Below are 14,695 nucleotides of genomic sequence, written 5' to 3'. Positions count from 1 at the left end.
CACGTGGCCGCGCCCGAGAGCTGGCAACCGACTTGGGGCCCTTTGCGGCCGCCCCCGTGAAGCCGCGGCTGGGACGCTGGCCCCGCAGCCGCCCCGGAGAAGTAGTTCCGCGCAGTTTGCGCGCGCCGTGGGGGCTTGCAACAGCCGCGACGCCTCGAGGCTTGCAATTCCCCGGGAGCCGACAGGGCCTCCGTTGGCCCGCATCCTCCCTCCCCGCGCACTTGTGCTCCTCTGCCACGCGGAGCTTTGTACGTGCCTCTCCCGAAGTCCCGGCTCCCGGGACGGACGCCCGGCCCCCCGACGCGGGAGGGAACTCTGCGGGAAGGGTGTGGTGCAACTAACCGCCCCGAGGCCGAACCCCCGGGCTCCGGGGCCCGGGCTCGGGCTCCGACTCCCCGAGAGCCTGAATAGGGCGTTTCCCCCGAGAAGTTGCTATTCAGACCCTGGCGTCCGCATGCCAGCATTCTAACCCGGTGCCGATGCTCCCTCCTCTCCGAAATGAGGCCACTGGGCCCTCCTCCCATGGAGGTCGTGAAAATCCAGGCACACAACGGGTGGAAAGCACGTGGAGGGGGGGGGCTGGCACTTACGAAGTGTTTGGGCCTGGCTGGGGTACCAGTGCCCCCAGCTTAGCAGATCCTTGAAGGTGGGGGGGGGCTCAGTTTCTGCCCTGCAGTGGCCAGACTTGAACGTGACTCCGACCCTGTGCCTGGGGCGCTGAGGGGACACTACCCCAGATCAAAGGCACTGGCCGGGTGGGGCTGGAACCCCAGATGGAGGAAGGGGCAGGGCCCCCAGGGTGATGCTGGAATGGGGGTGGGGGCACAGGGAAGTAAGACTGCATGCAGGCCCAGTTAACAAGCCATTGCTAACTAGGTTGTTATCACACTGCCCCTTGGGAGGGAAGCCTAACCCGGACTAGAGACTTGGGGGGAGAACGTGGAGGCTGGAAAGGCGGGGAGCAGGAAGTCATGGGATCCATACCGGCCTCTCCCCGCTCTCCCTCCGCCCCCCCATCAGAAAGGAGAGAATAAAAGGGAGCCAGTGTGACAGTGATAAGCTTGATCTGCACATTATGTCCTCTCCAGAGCAGGCGCGCACGGAGGAGGAGGACCAGCGATGCCGTTTAGCAAGAAATCAGCAACCTTCCAGGCCTCAGCCACGGAAACCTCCTCTGAAAGGAGGCTGAAAGGGAGGAAGAGGAGAGAAGGTGGAGCCCTAGAGGAAGAGAGGCCCAGAGATAGCCAAGGAATTCACACTTCAGCCTTGGCTCGGTGCCAGCAGTCTTGGTCTCTGGGGTCTATCTGGCATACTCCGGAGACACTGACCCTAATGTGAAGGTACTGAAAGAAAGGAGTATTGAAGGGGTGGAGGATCTATAAATCAAGGATAGAGTGCTGGCCTAGCATGCAAGAGGCCTTGGGTTAAATGCCTAGCGCTGGATTTAAATTAAAAAAAAAATCCTACTGGGAGAGTGGCCTCAGGATGGCAGGAGTCCTCAGATATATATATATATATATATATATATATATATATATATAATTGAGATCTGTGGGCTTTTCTACCAGAACTGGCTTTGAACTGTGATCCTCAGGTCTCAGCCTCCTGAGTAACTCTGATTAAGGCATAAGCCACAGCATCAGGATAGTACACAACATTTTCATACCCTTAGCACATCTGGCTGCCACCCTAGGTAATCACCATCCCAACTTCTCAGCCCAGATTAGGTTTTTTATTTTTATTTTTTGGTCTTTGAACCATGATCCTCAGATCTCAGCCTCCTTAGTAGCTAGGATTACAGGCATGAGCCACTGGCACCAGGCCCCCAGATCAGTTTTACCTGTTCATGACCAGCATATCCACAAGTCACATTGTGTCTCTTGTGTCTGGCTGGCACTTTTTACTCAACATGATATTTGTGTTATGTCCACAACTGTTGCTTAGTTCCATTGTTCATTTTTCTTTGCTTGGTGAAGTGTGTAGGATCCCACTATAATTTCCATCACACTTTATTTACCCATAGGACACTGACTGTTTTCAGTACATCTTTTTGTATCTTTGTTCATTGGTACCTTAAAAAATTAATTGTGTGGCTTTTTTTTAAGTGTTTTTTAAGGCCAAGCACCAGTGGCTCATGCCCGTAATCCTAGCTACTCAGGAGGCTGAGATCTAAGGATCGAGGCTCATAGCCAACCTGGGCAAGAAAGTCTGTGAGACTCTTATCTACAGTTAACCACCAGAAAACCGGAAGTGGTGCTGTGGCTCCAGTGGTAAAGTGTCCCCGAGAGCTCAGGGACAGCGCCCAGGCCCAGAGTTCAAGCCCCACGACTGACAAAAAAAAAAAAAAGTTTTTTAAGGCTACTCAGGAGGCTGAGATCTGAGGGTCATGGTTTAAAGCTATCTAGGGCAGAAAAGTTTCTGAGACTTTTATCTCCAATTAATTCAAAAAAGCTGGAAGAAGAGCTGTATCTCAATTGGTAGAGTGTCAACCTTGAGCAAAAAAAAGCTAAGAGACAGAGTCCAGGCCTTGAGTTCAAGCTCTAATACCAATGCACACACGTGTGCACGCACACACGCGTGCACACACAAATGATTTTTAAGGGAAGAAAATAAAGAGCTAATTTCTAAGAACTCATTAGGAGGCCCACAGATAATCCTCTGGTTGCAACTAGAGAGGCCCTAATTTTGTTGAAGTATTGGAGGTAAATGTGGAAAATCTCCATTGGGTTGTAGGAACAGAGGGGACTCCTGTAGTGTATGCGCCAGGGCACCTGACTCTATGATGAGGTATTTCAACTCAAGCATGATGGGAAATACTGTAGGTCATTTGCTTTGAAGGAATAGTTCCTCTGCTTAAAAATTATTTGGAACCCATGATTTCAGTGTAGATGCCAGGTTGAAGCACTCCCCAGGAAATGCTTATGTCATTGATTTCATCAGTGTATAGGGCAGGTTAAAACCAGTTTGACTCTTTCCCTCTCATTTAGTCCACTGTACTCCTGCTGGCATCTTTACTGTTCCTTGTAACAATTTATTACCTTCAGGGCCTCAGGGCTTTTGCACTAGCTGCTGCCCCAAAGCTCTTTCTCCAGATATCCACATTGTCAGCTGCCTCACTCCTTTCAAGTCTTGACTCAAAAGTCACATTCTTCTCATTGAGGTTTTCTTGGTGACTGAGTCTAAAAACTTCATAATTAGAACCTGATGCCTCAAGAGTCCCTTTCTATTTTTCTTTTTTTTTTCCCCCTTTGACATTTACCACTGTCAACATGCCCGAAGTTCTCTTTCCTTGTTTAGGAGATCATCAAACCAGTAGAATATAACATCCATAATGTCAGAAATTGACGGTGGTTTTTCTCTCTCCCTCTGCTATTACCTGTCAAATGCCTGGAACAGTGGCAGGAGTTGAGGACAATAGTTGACATTTAGCAATAGTGTGTGTGTGTGTGTGTGTGTGTGCGTGCGCGTGCGCGTGTGTGCACGTGCCAATATTGGGTTTGAACTCAATGCTTTTTGCTGTCCTTCAGCTTTTTCCCTCACTCATTGCTGGTGATCTACCATGTGAGCCATGCCTCCAATTCTGACTTTTTGTTGCTTATTTGCAGATAGAGTCTGGAGGATTTACCTGCCAGGATTTACCTGACTTTGAACCTTGATCCTCATTGCTACCTGAGTAGCTAGGCTTATAGGCTATGCCCATTTCTGAGACTAGAAGATTGAAAAGACACGACAGGCTTAATTCCCAATGTTTCAGAGTGTACATTTACTTTCGGCACCAGGCCTTACCTAAATGATTGATTACAATCATGACTATTGCTATGAAGCAAGACAAAATGCAGGATGCGGGGTATTGGGGTACTAGCAAAAGGTGATGATGCAGCTGAGGGGCAGGTGAGTAGAGTTCCCTGAAAAGATGAAGGTGGTGAAGGAGGAAAAGACGATGTAGAAAGGGGCAGAGCAGGGTTGAAGAGGCAGGTAAAGCAGGCTGTGGTCAGTTGCCGTACTCCAGGACAGGCTGGAAAGCTTTATTCTGAATTTCATGGGAACCACTGCTGGATTCACCGAGAATCCATCCATCTAGAACAGTCTGTGGGTCTGCCATACTGAATGAAGTGCTACAAGACGCAGACCCCTAGAGAGAAGGGAGGCAGTGGGAGGACCCTTCAAATGTCCTGGGCTGGGAGTTGATCTGAGAGAGGCAGCCTGAGGAAGTTTCTTCCCTTTCTTTGGCTCGCGAAAGAACCGAAAGCCACTGGTAGACCTCAAGGGGAAGTTCTACAAAGTTATCAACTCCCCCCTGTCTTTAAGTTTGCAACTGCTACTTCTTAGCTGGAACCCTAAACACTTAGGCTAGGACTTTGACTCTTAGGAAAACCACAGGAAGGTACTATAGACAGTGAGAGGAAAAAGCCGCCTCAGGGCTTACCCTTGCCACCTAAATTATTCTTGATGATGGGAGCCTCAAAACATGGTCCAGGCTGTAGCTTTGCCCCAATCTGCAATGAGGAGAATACAGGAGACGCTTACAGCTACTTTCCTATGACTTTTTTTTTTTTTTGCCAGTTCTGGGGCTTGAATTAAGGGCTTGGCCACTGCCCCTGAGCCTCTTTTGCTCAAGGCTAGGACTCTACCAGTTGAGCCACGGCGCTACTTCTGGATTCTTCTGAATAGTTTGTTGGAGATAAGAGTCTCACAGACTTCCTTGTCCCAGCTGGCTTCAAATTGTGATCCTCAGATCTCAGCCTCCTGAGTAGCTAGGATTACAGGTGAGAGCATCCCAGCTGACTTTTCTTTTCATTTGAAACTGGAACTTGACCTTGGTACCTGACGTTTTCATTCATTGGCTCATGCATTACCAACTCAGCCATGCCTCCAACCCAAGAATGACGTTTTTTCCCTTGATGCTGGTCTTGGGGCTTGAACTCAGGGCATGGGCATTGTTCCTGAGTTTCTTTTTGCTCAAAGTTAGCACTCTACCACTTGACCCACAGCTCCACATCTGGCCTTTTGGTAGTTTATTGGAGAGAGGAGTCTCAGATTTCCTTGCCCAGGCTGGCTTCAAACTTCAATCCTCAGAACTCAGCCTTCTAAGTAGGATTGCACTGGGCTAAGACAACATTTTATTTTTTAGAACTTGAATTTTTGTTTTCCCTTTTCATGAAGGCTTGGCTGATTTGTGTCCATTCTTTAAGAGACTGATAGCAATAATAGATGGTTATCTTTCAAAAAATATTGAGTAGCCAAATAACCAGGTTGTCAAAGCAGTGCTGGCTCCCAAGATCTCAATGGCTGTAGTGAAATTTCTGGAGGGAAGAAGGAAGAAACAGTGCCATGGGCAACTGGAAAGGTCACTCTAGAAGGACAGAGGCTTAGCAAGCTAAGATCTTGATCCTAATTGCTAACAGCTCACACCTCTCCTTTCACAGAGCAGAATATTCCTTCCACGTGCTTTGGGAGAGAAAATTATTTCTCGGAACAACGAAGCACCTTGAGTGGTTTTGGAAAAGGAGAAGAATGTAGCTCAGTGCACGGAAGGACTGGCTCAGGGAAGGTGCTGCTATCATGGAGGATATCTGGAGCATGCCAATAGGTGATAGGGTCAACTTCTAAAGAAGCAACCCCTGAGTCAGGTGGAACTCACTGACCCTCTGTGTTGAACCTTACCCAGATTTTGCAAGTAGTCACAATGTTACCTATGCACGTGGAGGTGTATGTGTGTGTGTGTATGTGTGTGTGTGTTGCAATTTCAGCTCTTGCACAGTAGGAGAAAGGAAAAGAAAAGAAAAATAAAGCACAAGACAAAATATGTCTGTGTTACATCTCACGACATTTACAGCAATTAAACTAGATCATAGACCTAAGAGTACAACTTGAAACTGCTAGAAAAAAAATATGGGAGAGGCTGGAAATGTAGCTTAGTGGTAGAGTGCTTGTCCAGCATGCATGAAGCCCTGGGTTCAGTCTCTCAGTACCACATAAACAGAAAAAGCCAGAAGTGGTGCTATGGCTCAAGTGGTAGAGTGCTCGCCTTGAGCACACAGAGGCTTGGGGACAGCACCCAGGCTCTGAGTTCAAGGTCTATGAGTGGCAAAAAAAAAGAAAAGAAAATACAGGAGAAAAGCTTGGTGGCAATGGAAAGCAAAGACTTCTTTGAAATGATATAAAAGAACACAGTCTATGAAAGAAAAGGCTGACCAGGTGCCAGTGTCTCCCACCTGTAATCCTAGCTATTCAGGAGGCTGAGATCTGTAGCTCACAATTTGAAGCCAGGCAGGGCAGGAAAGTATGAGACTCTTCTCTCCAATTAAACAGAAAAAAAAAAGAGAAAGAAAAGCTGAAATGAAGCTGTGGCTCAGATGGTAGAGTACCATCAGCCTTGAGTGAAAAAGATAGAAGTTCTGACTTTAAGCCCCAGTACACACACACACACACACACACACACACACACACACACACACACACACACACCATTCTCAAAGACCCAGCTGGGTTTGGGGTCACTGAAGAAGGGAGGGCAGCAGTGGGGATTCTGGGGTCCTTTTAGCAGAAAGGTATTTCTGGGCCCACACAGGGTGTGTGGGGTCTGTGTTAGTGTCAGTGTTGACCAGTGCAGACTCATCAGCTGCTCTGTGTTGGGGCTGAGATACACAGATCAGGCACATGTCCCCAAGACAGCTACAGGACCAGCCCTGCTTTCATAATCTGGGAATGGCACGATCTCGTCCCTTTATCCAACCAGATTTCTGGGGGCCTTAAGCCAAGAAATTGCTTCCCCAATATCACCTTCAAACTAGCATTTCTACCCTTTCAATCACAGTCATCACATTTTGAAGACAGAAAGTTAGAGCCAAGAGCATTCGTTTACTTCAGAGGAAAAAGCCCATGACTCCCATCTCTCCCTCCTGAGCAGAAGGGATTACAAGCATGAGCCAACACTCCTCCCCCTCTTCTTATGAATGAGGACCAGAATGGTTAATTTCTGGGAAATTCCATTTGTAATATCTTAGAAAGAGCTGGGCACTGGTGGCTCACACCTGTAATCCTAGCTACTCAGGAAACTGAGATCTGAGGATTGCAGTTCAAAGCTAGCCTGGGCAAGAAAGTCCATGAGACTCTTATCTCCAGTTAACCACCAGAAGTGGCACTGTGGCTCAAGTGGTAGAGCACTCACCTTGAGTTCAGGAACAGCACTCAGACCCAGAGTTCAAGCCCCATGACCAACCAAAAAACAAACAAAAAAATCTTAGAAAGAAATTGGCCACCAGAAAAGCAGAGTTTTGAAACCTGAGTATAAAATCTGGTTGGCAGGAATTACTTTTGGCTTTGTCCAATACCCTTCCAGAGCCAGTGTCCTCAGATGTTGGTAATTCAGAGGATGGTGGCTGTGGGGGTTTGGGCCATAAGGAGGAGAAGCCACACACTAATAGGAATATCTATGTCAGGGTAAACTTACAAAGGCCTGAATTGGGTCCACTCAAAATCATATGGTAAAGATGTCAGAATATGAGTGGATTAGAGATAGGATCCTTAAAGGGGCAATTAGCTTAATGAGACCACTAGAGTGGGCCCAACCTTCCTTGTGTCTCTTTAAGAAGACATTTGGAAAACTGGGTACTGCTGGCTCATGCCTATAATCCTAGCTACTCAAAGAGGCCTGAGATCTGAGAATCTAGGTTCAAAGCCAGCCTGGTCAAGAAAATTTGTGAGACTCTTATCTCCAATTAACCACCAGAAAATCGGAAATGGAGCTGTAGCACAAAATGGTAGAGTTCTAGCCTTGAGCAAAATTAACCTCTGGGACAAATGTCTAGGCTCTGAGTTAAAGCCCTATGGCCGAGGAAGGAAGGAAGGAAAGAAGGAAGGAAGGAGGGAGGGAAGGGAGGGAGGGAAGGGAGGAAGGGAGGGGAGGGAAGGGAGGGAGGAAGGAAGGAAGGAAGGAAAAGACAACATTTGGACATAACATACAGATATCAAAATGGAGCATGTGTGAGAGGACAGAGAGAGATGCCACCTACAATTCAAGGAGAGGGGCCTTGGGAGAAGTTACTGGGTCCGAACCTCAATTTGGAACTTCCAGCCCCAGAAAATTCAGTTCATTTAAGCCCAGAGCTGTGGTATTTTGTTGGGGCAGTCCAGACAAACCAATGTACACATCATGAATTTGTGGGTAGCTAAAGAGAGGCTGTGCCAGGATAATAATAACCCACACTGGTGTAGGGTTTACTTGGGCAAGTGCTAAGCATGTTAAGTGTTTTACATTATTTTCTTTCCTTTTTTTTTTTTTTTTTGTCAGTTGCAAAGCTTGAACTCAGGGCCTGGGCACTGTCCCTGAGTGATTTTGCTCAAGACTAGTGCTCTTCCACTTTGAGCCACAGCTCCGCTTCTGGTTTTTGAATGGTTAATTGGAGATGGAGAGTCTCCCAGGGACTTTGCTGTCCCAGCTGGCTTCAAGCTGGGATCCTCAGATCTCAGCTATGATTATAGGCGTGAGCCACTGTGCCCAGCTTTTTTCTTTCTCTCTCTCTCTCTTCTTTCCTTCCCTCCCTCCCTCCTTCCTTCCCTTCCTTCCTTCCTTCCCTCCTTCCTTTCTTTCTCTTTCTTTCTTTCTTTCTTTCTTTCTTTCTTTCTTCTTTCTTTCTCTCTCTCTTTCTTTCTTTGTTCTTTCTTTTGAGACAGAGTGTCAAAACTGGCTTTGAACTCATGATACTCCTGTTTCAGCTTCCCAAGGGTTGAAAGATAGGCTTGCACCACCACACCAGACATACTTCATGTGTTTCAACTCCAGGGCTCTTAACAATAGCACTGTGAGAGAGACTCAGTTATCGTGTTCTTGGATAAATGAGAAGTGTGTGTGTGTGTGTGTGTGTGTGTGTGTGTGTGTGTGTGTGTGTGTGTGTGTGTGTTTCTGAGTCATAGGTTCAGAAACAGACTGGGCTGGGTTATCAGCCCTAAGTCACCTGGGCTGAGGGCCTCCTTTCCTTAGAAATCTAGTACACCTTTTGGAGGGTTTCTGTTTACGCTAGCATTTTATCACAAAGTGGAAAGATAGATAGATAGATAGCATGGTTGCAGAGAGTGGAAAAAAAATCCAACGAAATGCAAACAACATAGGTGCTTGGGGAGGGAGAGAACCAGAACTTCCAGTATTTGTATGTCATCACCCACCAAAATCTGGGTAAAGAATCCTGAAAATTGTTCACCTGAGGTAGAAGAGAGACCACCTGGAGGAGCGCAAAGTTCCCCAGGGACGTGGTTAGCAGGTGGTAGGAGCACCTGGCACAGGAGTAGGAGCTGCTTGAACCAGAAGAGAAGGCAAAATCAGCCAGGCATGAGAAGGCTCAGGATAGGAAAAATGCCCACCTCTGGCAAGCACCCTGCACTCCCTCCCTCGTCCTCCTCCATATGCATTCCTACTATGGAAAAGTAGAGAAGGGAAGTTTCTTGCCCAAGTTCACACAGCTACATAGGCAGGTGGCTGGATTCACCCAGGTTTTCTTTTGTCCTTCTAGTCTCAAGATTGACAGATCCCTATGAAGTCTAAGATCTCTATTAAGTGTCTGAAAATACTGAAGTAGAAGACACAAGACTTGTAGGCCTAGGCAGCCGGAACGCGGGAGGGAAGAGAGGGGGCATGGAGAGATGGGGCTTGTGAGGAGATAAGAAATGCTGGGGTGGCCAGGTGGCTAGGTGAGTGGTTTGTTCCTGGTTCTTTTGTTTTGTTTTGTGGTGTGTGTGTGTGTGTGTGTGTGTGTGTGTGTGTGGTGGTGGTGGTGGTGGTGGTGGTGGTAGTGTTTCATATTCCCCAGCATATTGTTTAGGTCTCTGTCTGGAGGAAATAGAAGCAAAACAAACAAACAAATGAAAAACAAAACAAAACTTGCCAGCCCCTACCTTTCATGTTCCATAATTCTAAACTTCCAACATTCCCACAGGGAAGGGAAGGATGTAGGGCTACACTGGACAGAAGCTGGGAAGAAGGAAGGGAAGGAGTCTTTTTCCCAGGTGCTGGGAGGTGAGGAGGGAGGGTGGAGAACTCATAAGGCAGATGGCAGGAGATGCCTGCCCACAAACAGGACCCCAGGAAGGGGACAAGACCCCAGAGCAGGAGCAGGGCCCTGAGTAGCTGTGCAGATGATGCTAAAAGCCATCTTGCATGACCATCCTGGGATTAGACACTGCCAAGAAGAAAATCAGGGACGTCTCTTTGCAACTTGTGATGGACAGATATCTGAAGCCTGCCACACACCCTCACAACACTAAGGGCGAAAGACCAGGGTTCAAAACAGAAATCCAGAGGAGATAGAAGATGCTATCTTTGGCTCACCTGAAATTCTTCTATGCTGTGTTGGACAGAAGTAAAAGAAAGTGCCTGAGAATGTAGGGACTAGCAGAATTATGACAGAGGCAAGCAAAGAATGGCCAGATGGATCAGGGAACAGCTATGTGTGGTGGCCCAGTGTGCTGGAACTTGCTGGGTACATAGGGGAAGCATTGTGCAAAACACACTAGTGAATTCCATCATGTACACACTGGTGAGCCATTCACTCATTTTGTCAGGGAAGTTGCAGGATTCATCTTGAACATTGTTTTGTTTTAATTTTTAAATCTCTTCAGGAAGAATCTAGATGGTAGTGGCTTGGAGTTAGGCTGAGAAAGAAGACAGAAGACCAGTGAAAAGGGCAAAGAATTGGAAAGGACAGGGAAGGAAAGAGGTTTTTTCAATAGTCAAATCTCCTGGACTTAAGTCAAGATTGAATTTTAACGTGAAGCAGAGGGAGGAGTTAGGAAGCTTCTCCTGTGGGTGACTGAGTTCGTCATGGTGGTATTAACAGAGATTGAATCAGGAGGAGAGACTGCATAGAGGAGGAGATAATGAGTTGAGTTGTCCAGATGATAAATTTGATTAAGGAGATCTGGTTAATGCTCAGTGATAGAGTGTTTGCCTAGCGTGATGAAATACATACACGCAAGGTTATGAGTTTCACTTAGAACGCTAGGACAATAGTAACACTAATAACAAAATGAATTTTTAAAAACATAAACTATACTAACAATAGGAAATGTATTATTTAGCATAAATGAGATCCCAGGTCTCTGATGTGCTGGTGATTGAGAATACAAGTTCTAGCTGGGCATGGTGCCCCACACCTGTAGTCTCTGCACTCAGTAGGCAGAGGTAGGAAGATTGTGAGTTCCAGGCTAGCCTACGCTACTAGCACTGCCCCAATAACATAAGGACTGAGAGTGCAGCTCTCTGATAGAGCATTCGCCTAATACGACAAAGGCTCCGGGTTTAACCCCTAGCACTACAAACAAACGAACCAAGGTCAAGTTTTCTTCTCATTTTGTTGATGTTCACCGAAGGCTGTTTCTCCTCATAGTGCAGATAGCTGTCACCACCCTAATATTACAACGCCTTTAAAGGAAAAAAAAACATTTTTTCATGTGTCTTTTTAGGAGGAAAACAAAAAAACTCTCACTAGATGTCCTCAGAAATCCTCTCTTGTGTGTCTTATAGGCAGAACGGGGTCCTTCAGTAATCACTGGGTGGGCCGGCTCTCAGGGAAGAGGTAGAAGACGTCTGGGAGTCTGCTCTCTTGACTCTACAAAGTAACTTTGGCACGTGCAAATTGAGATGTCTTAGAAACAGGTGGAAACAAGGATGAGAGGGCAGATTTGGGAAGATACAGGCAGAAGTTAACTGCAGACAAGCTCTCTGTGTAAGCCACCTGTAGAGACACCGCAGAGGGAAGAAAAAGCCAAACATGGAGAACTCTTGTATTTAAGGAAAGAGCTCCCCTCGAGCTACCTGAGGGCTTGACATTCTGACGCCTCATAGCCATGGAACCTGGGATCAATCACTCACATCCTTGGTTTCCTTCCTCTCCTGGACCAGAACTCCAGCGGCTGAGGGTTGCAACAGAGGGCCCAGGAAGCAGGGGACTCAAGTCAGGGCTCAAATCCAAAGTGCCTGGCTGCCAACAACAGTAGAGTGCTTTCCCTGCTTAGGAGCAGCTTCTTTCCCAAAAAGTCCCATTTAAATCCTGCCTCAGAAATATACTCACTTGGAGAGCAGTTAACAGTAGGATTCCATAAGCTGTGATTGAAATGGCCCTTCTTCTCCATTTTTTAATTCTTTTTTTTATATAGCTAAAGCAAAGGTGTTTGTTTACTTTCCTTAGAAATCTAGTACACCTTTTGGAGGGTTTCTGTTTACGCTAGCATTTTATCACAAAGTGGAAAGATAGATAGATAGATAGCATGGTTTGCAGAGAGTGGAAAAAAAATCCAACGAAATGCAAACAACATAGGTGCTTGGCATTTAACTCCAAAAGTTTGAACTCCTTGCTCTGTGTGCATATTGGAGGCCAAATATCAGTTGCTTTTTAAGATTGGTTTGGTCATATGGATCCTGTTTGTCAGGGCTGTCATTAAAAGCCTAATATTTTTCCTTGCAGAAGGTCTCTAGGTAAAGCAAATGGGGGCAGAGTCTAAGCAAGGTCAATTTCACGACCTCCTTCCTACTACCCAGTTCCCCCTCCCAATGCTCTCAACTCCCCAGTGCATGATCCCTCATCCTTAGCAACAACTGCAGCTGCTACTGTTTCCTGACTCTGGTGAAGAAAGTGGGCTTGGGGCCAGGTCTACTGTCCAGGGCTCCCTGTGGAAGATACTAGAAGACAGTAGTACACAGTCTCCAACTGTCAGTGACCCAAGTTCATCACCTTTGCTGAACATCTGGATTGCAACGTGCAGAGTTCAAAGGTCTAGAATGTGTGTCTGCACCTGGCCTGGCTATTTAAAAGGGAGTTGATCTCAAACCAAACACAGGGTCCCCAGGCTGTTTCTTATGCAGAGGGGTGGATGCCATGTATAATTATTAACTTCAGCATCTTCTCTCCCAGGCTGCTGTGAATAAGGGATGCCTATCAAGTGCCTACTGTGGATAAAGTGACCCAGCTCTTCTGTGAGCCCTGGACTCCTCTCACAGGCAGGTGGATTTCCTTGTTTCAATGTTTGTGGACTCAAATGCTCTTTCAGCTTCCTGTTACAGTGGAGTCTACAAGTAGGCTCTTCCATTGCAGCTCATCAGGCTGTGGGTGTGGGTGTGCTGGAGATGTCTCTCATCTCTGGGAGAGGGTAGCAAGGGGCAGCCTGGTGCTTAAGACCACTTCCATTCTGTTCCCTTGGCTGGGGTATAGGGAAGAGCAGAGCAAAATGATGCATTGAAGTAGGAGTGACTTCTAACTCTCAGCAGCTCTGCTGCTAACCTCTCTCTCTCTCTCTCTCTCTCTCTCTCAGTACGTTGGTTGTGTTGAGCAACCACAGAAAGATATAGCAGTACAGAGACAAATTAGACCATGAGATTCCAGAATACAGAGCTGGACCTAATTCTTTTCATTCTAGGAGGGAAAAAAAAGGCCTTGAGATGGACAGAGTATGATTTTTCTCCCATAAATGTTTATTAATATATTGACTTGACTAACATTGATTGATGTGCCAAGTGCTGGAGGAATAGAGTCATGTGCAACTTATTATGAAGTAATGAGATTTAAAAACCTTAACTAGGATACATAAGAAAAGTTGCCAAAAGAAAGAAGTGTCTTGAATGGGAGCATTTGATGATTTTGTTCATTGCATATGTAGTGCGCACCATGCTCAGTACTGCACTGGGTATTAGAGATGATGGTCAGGTTCATTCTCTCACTCCCCACTTGAAGCCCACATGTGTGTGTGTGTGTGTGTGTGTTTGTGTGTGTGTGTGTGTGTGTGTGTGTGTTGCCATCCTACCACTTGAGCCAATGCTTCATTTCCAGCTTTATGGTGGTTAATTAGAGATAGGAATCTCATAGACTTCTTGCCTGGGTTGTCTTCAAACCATGATCCTCAGGTCTCAGCCTCCTGAGTAGCTAGGATTACAGGCTTAAGCTGCTGGCCCCCAGCCTACTCTTTTGTGAAGCTAGACTGGATGGCTATTGGGCACCAGGCCCTGGGAGATGCCCTGTTATCTGTGGAGGCAGAAGAGGTGATCTGAGTAGCCACTTCTAAAATGTGCCTCAAGTAGTATGGCCAAGGATGAGAAGAGGACTCCATCTAGTTCAGTAGTTCTCAGTGAGAAGCCATTTTGCTCACCATGAAACATTTGGCAAGAGAGACACTTCTGGCTGTCTCAAGTGGAGGAGGCAGGTGCTGCTGGCATCATGTAGACAGAGACTAGAGATGCGAATTAATCTATCTGCCAGATACAGGTCGACCTCCACAGCCAAAAACTATCCAGCCCTAAAGCTCAGTAGCTTCTAGCTTAAGAAACTCAGGTCTCAAATGAGCACCAGGAAATACTTCAGGAAAGCAGCACAATCTGATGAGACTGGAGGATGCTAGGGGTCAGACTGCTGGATGTGACGCCTGGCATCTGATCCTGAGCCTTGGATGCAAGGACAGAGGGTGACTAGGCAGTGAGAGAGAAAAACAGACACCAGTCTTCATGGGACATAAAGTGTGCGCTTGTTTTGGAGAGTGTAACAGCTAATGTCATTCCCACATCCATTCTCATACACAAACAGCTATCCACATGGACATAAGAGCCAATGGTATGATTCTACTTTATTTTAGCAATTTCACTCTAACAGCAATACAGATGGTTGAAAAGAGGAGAGACTAGAAGAAAGTGAAAGCTTTTGGTGGTGGAGAAATG

At 46.7% G+C, this 14,695-nt stretch overlaps 1 protein-coding gene across 1 annotated transcript in view; it reads right to left on the bottom strand.

Moving 5' to 3' along the window:
- Positions 1-14,695, bottom strand: part of Rybp (RING1 and YY1 binding protein) — a 221,047-nt gene that overhangs the window by 67,698 nt on the left and 138,654 nt on the right. The window contains exons 2-3 of the mRNA XM_013010357.1: positions 4,427-4,496; positions 4-315 (exon numbers count right to left, since the gene is read on the bottom strand). Of these exons, the coding sequence (XP_012865811.1) occupies positions 4-315; positions 4,427-4,496 (382 nt within the window). The remainder of the gene's footprint in view (positions 1-3; positions 316-4,426; positions 4,497-14,695) is intronic.

This window comes from Dipodomys ordii, unplaced genomic scaffold (genome assembly GCF_000151885.1).
Source record: "Dipodomys ordii isolate 6190 unplaced genomic scaffold, Dord_2.0 Scaffold12, whole genome shotgun sequence".
Lineage (NCBI taxonomy): Eukaryota > Metazoa > Chordata > Mammalia > Rodentia > Heteromyidae > Dipodomys > Dipodomys ordii.
The sequence above is the reverse complement of the archived record's forward strand: the minus strand, read 5'-3'. Positions and strand labels throughout refer to the sequence as shown.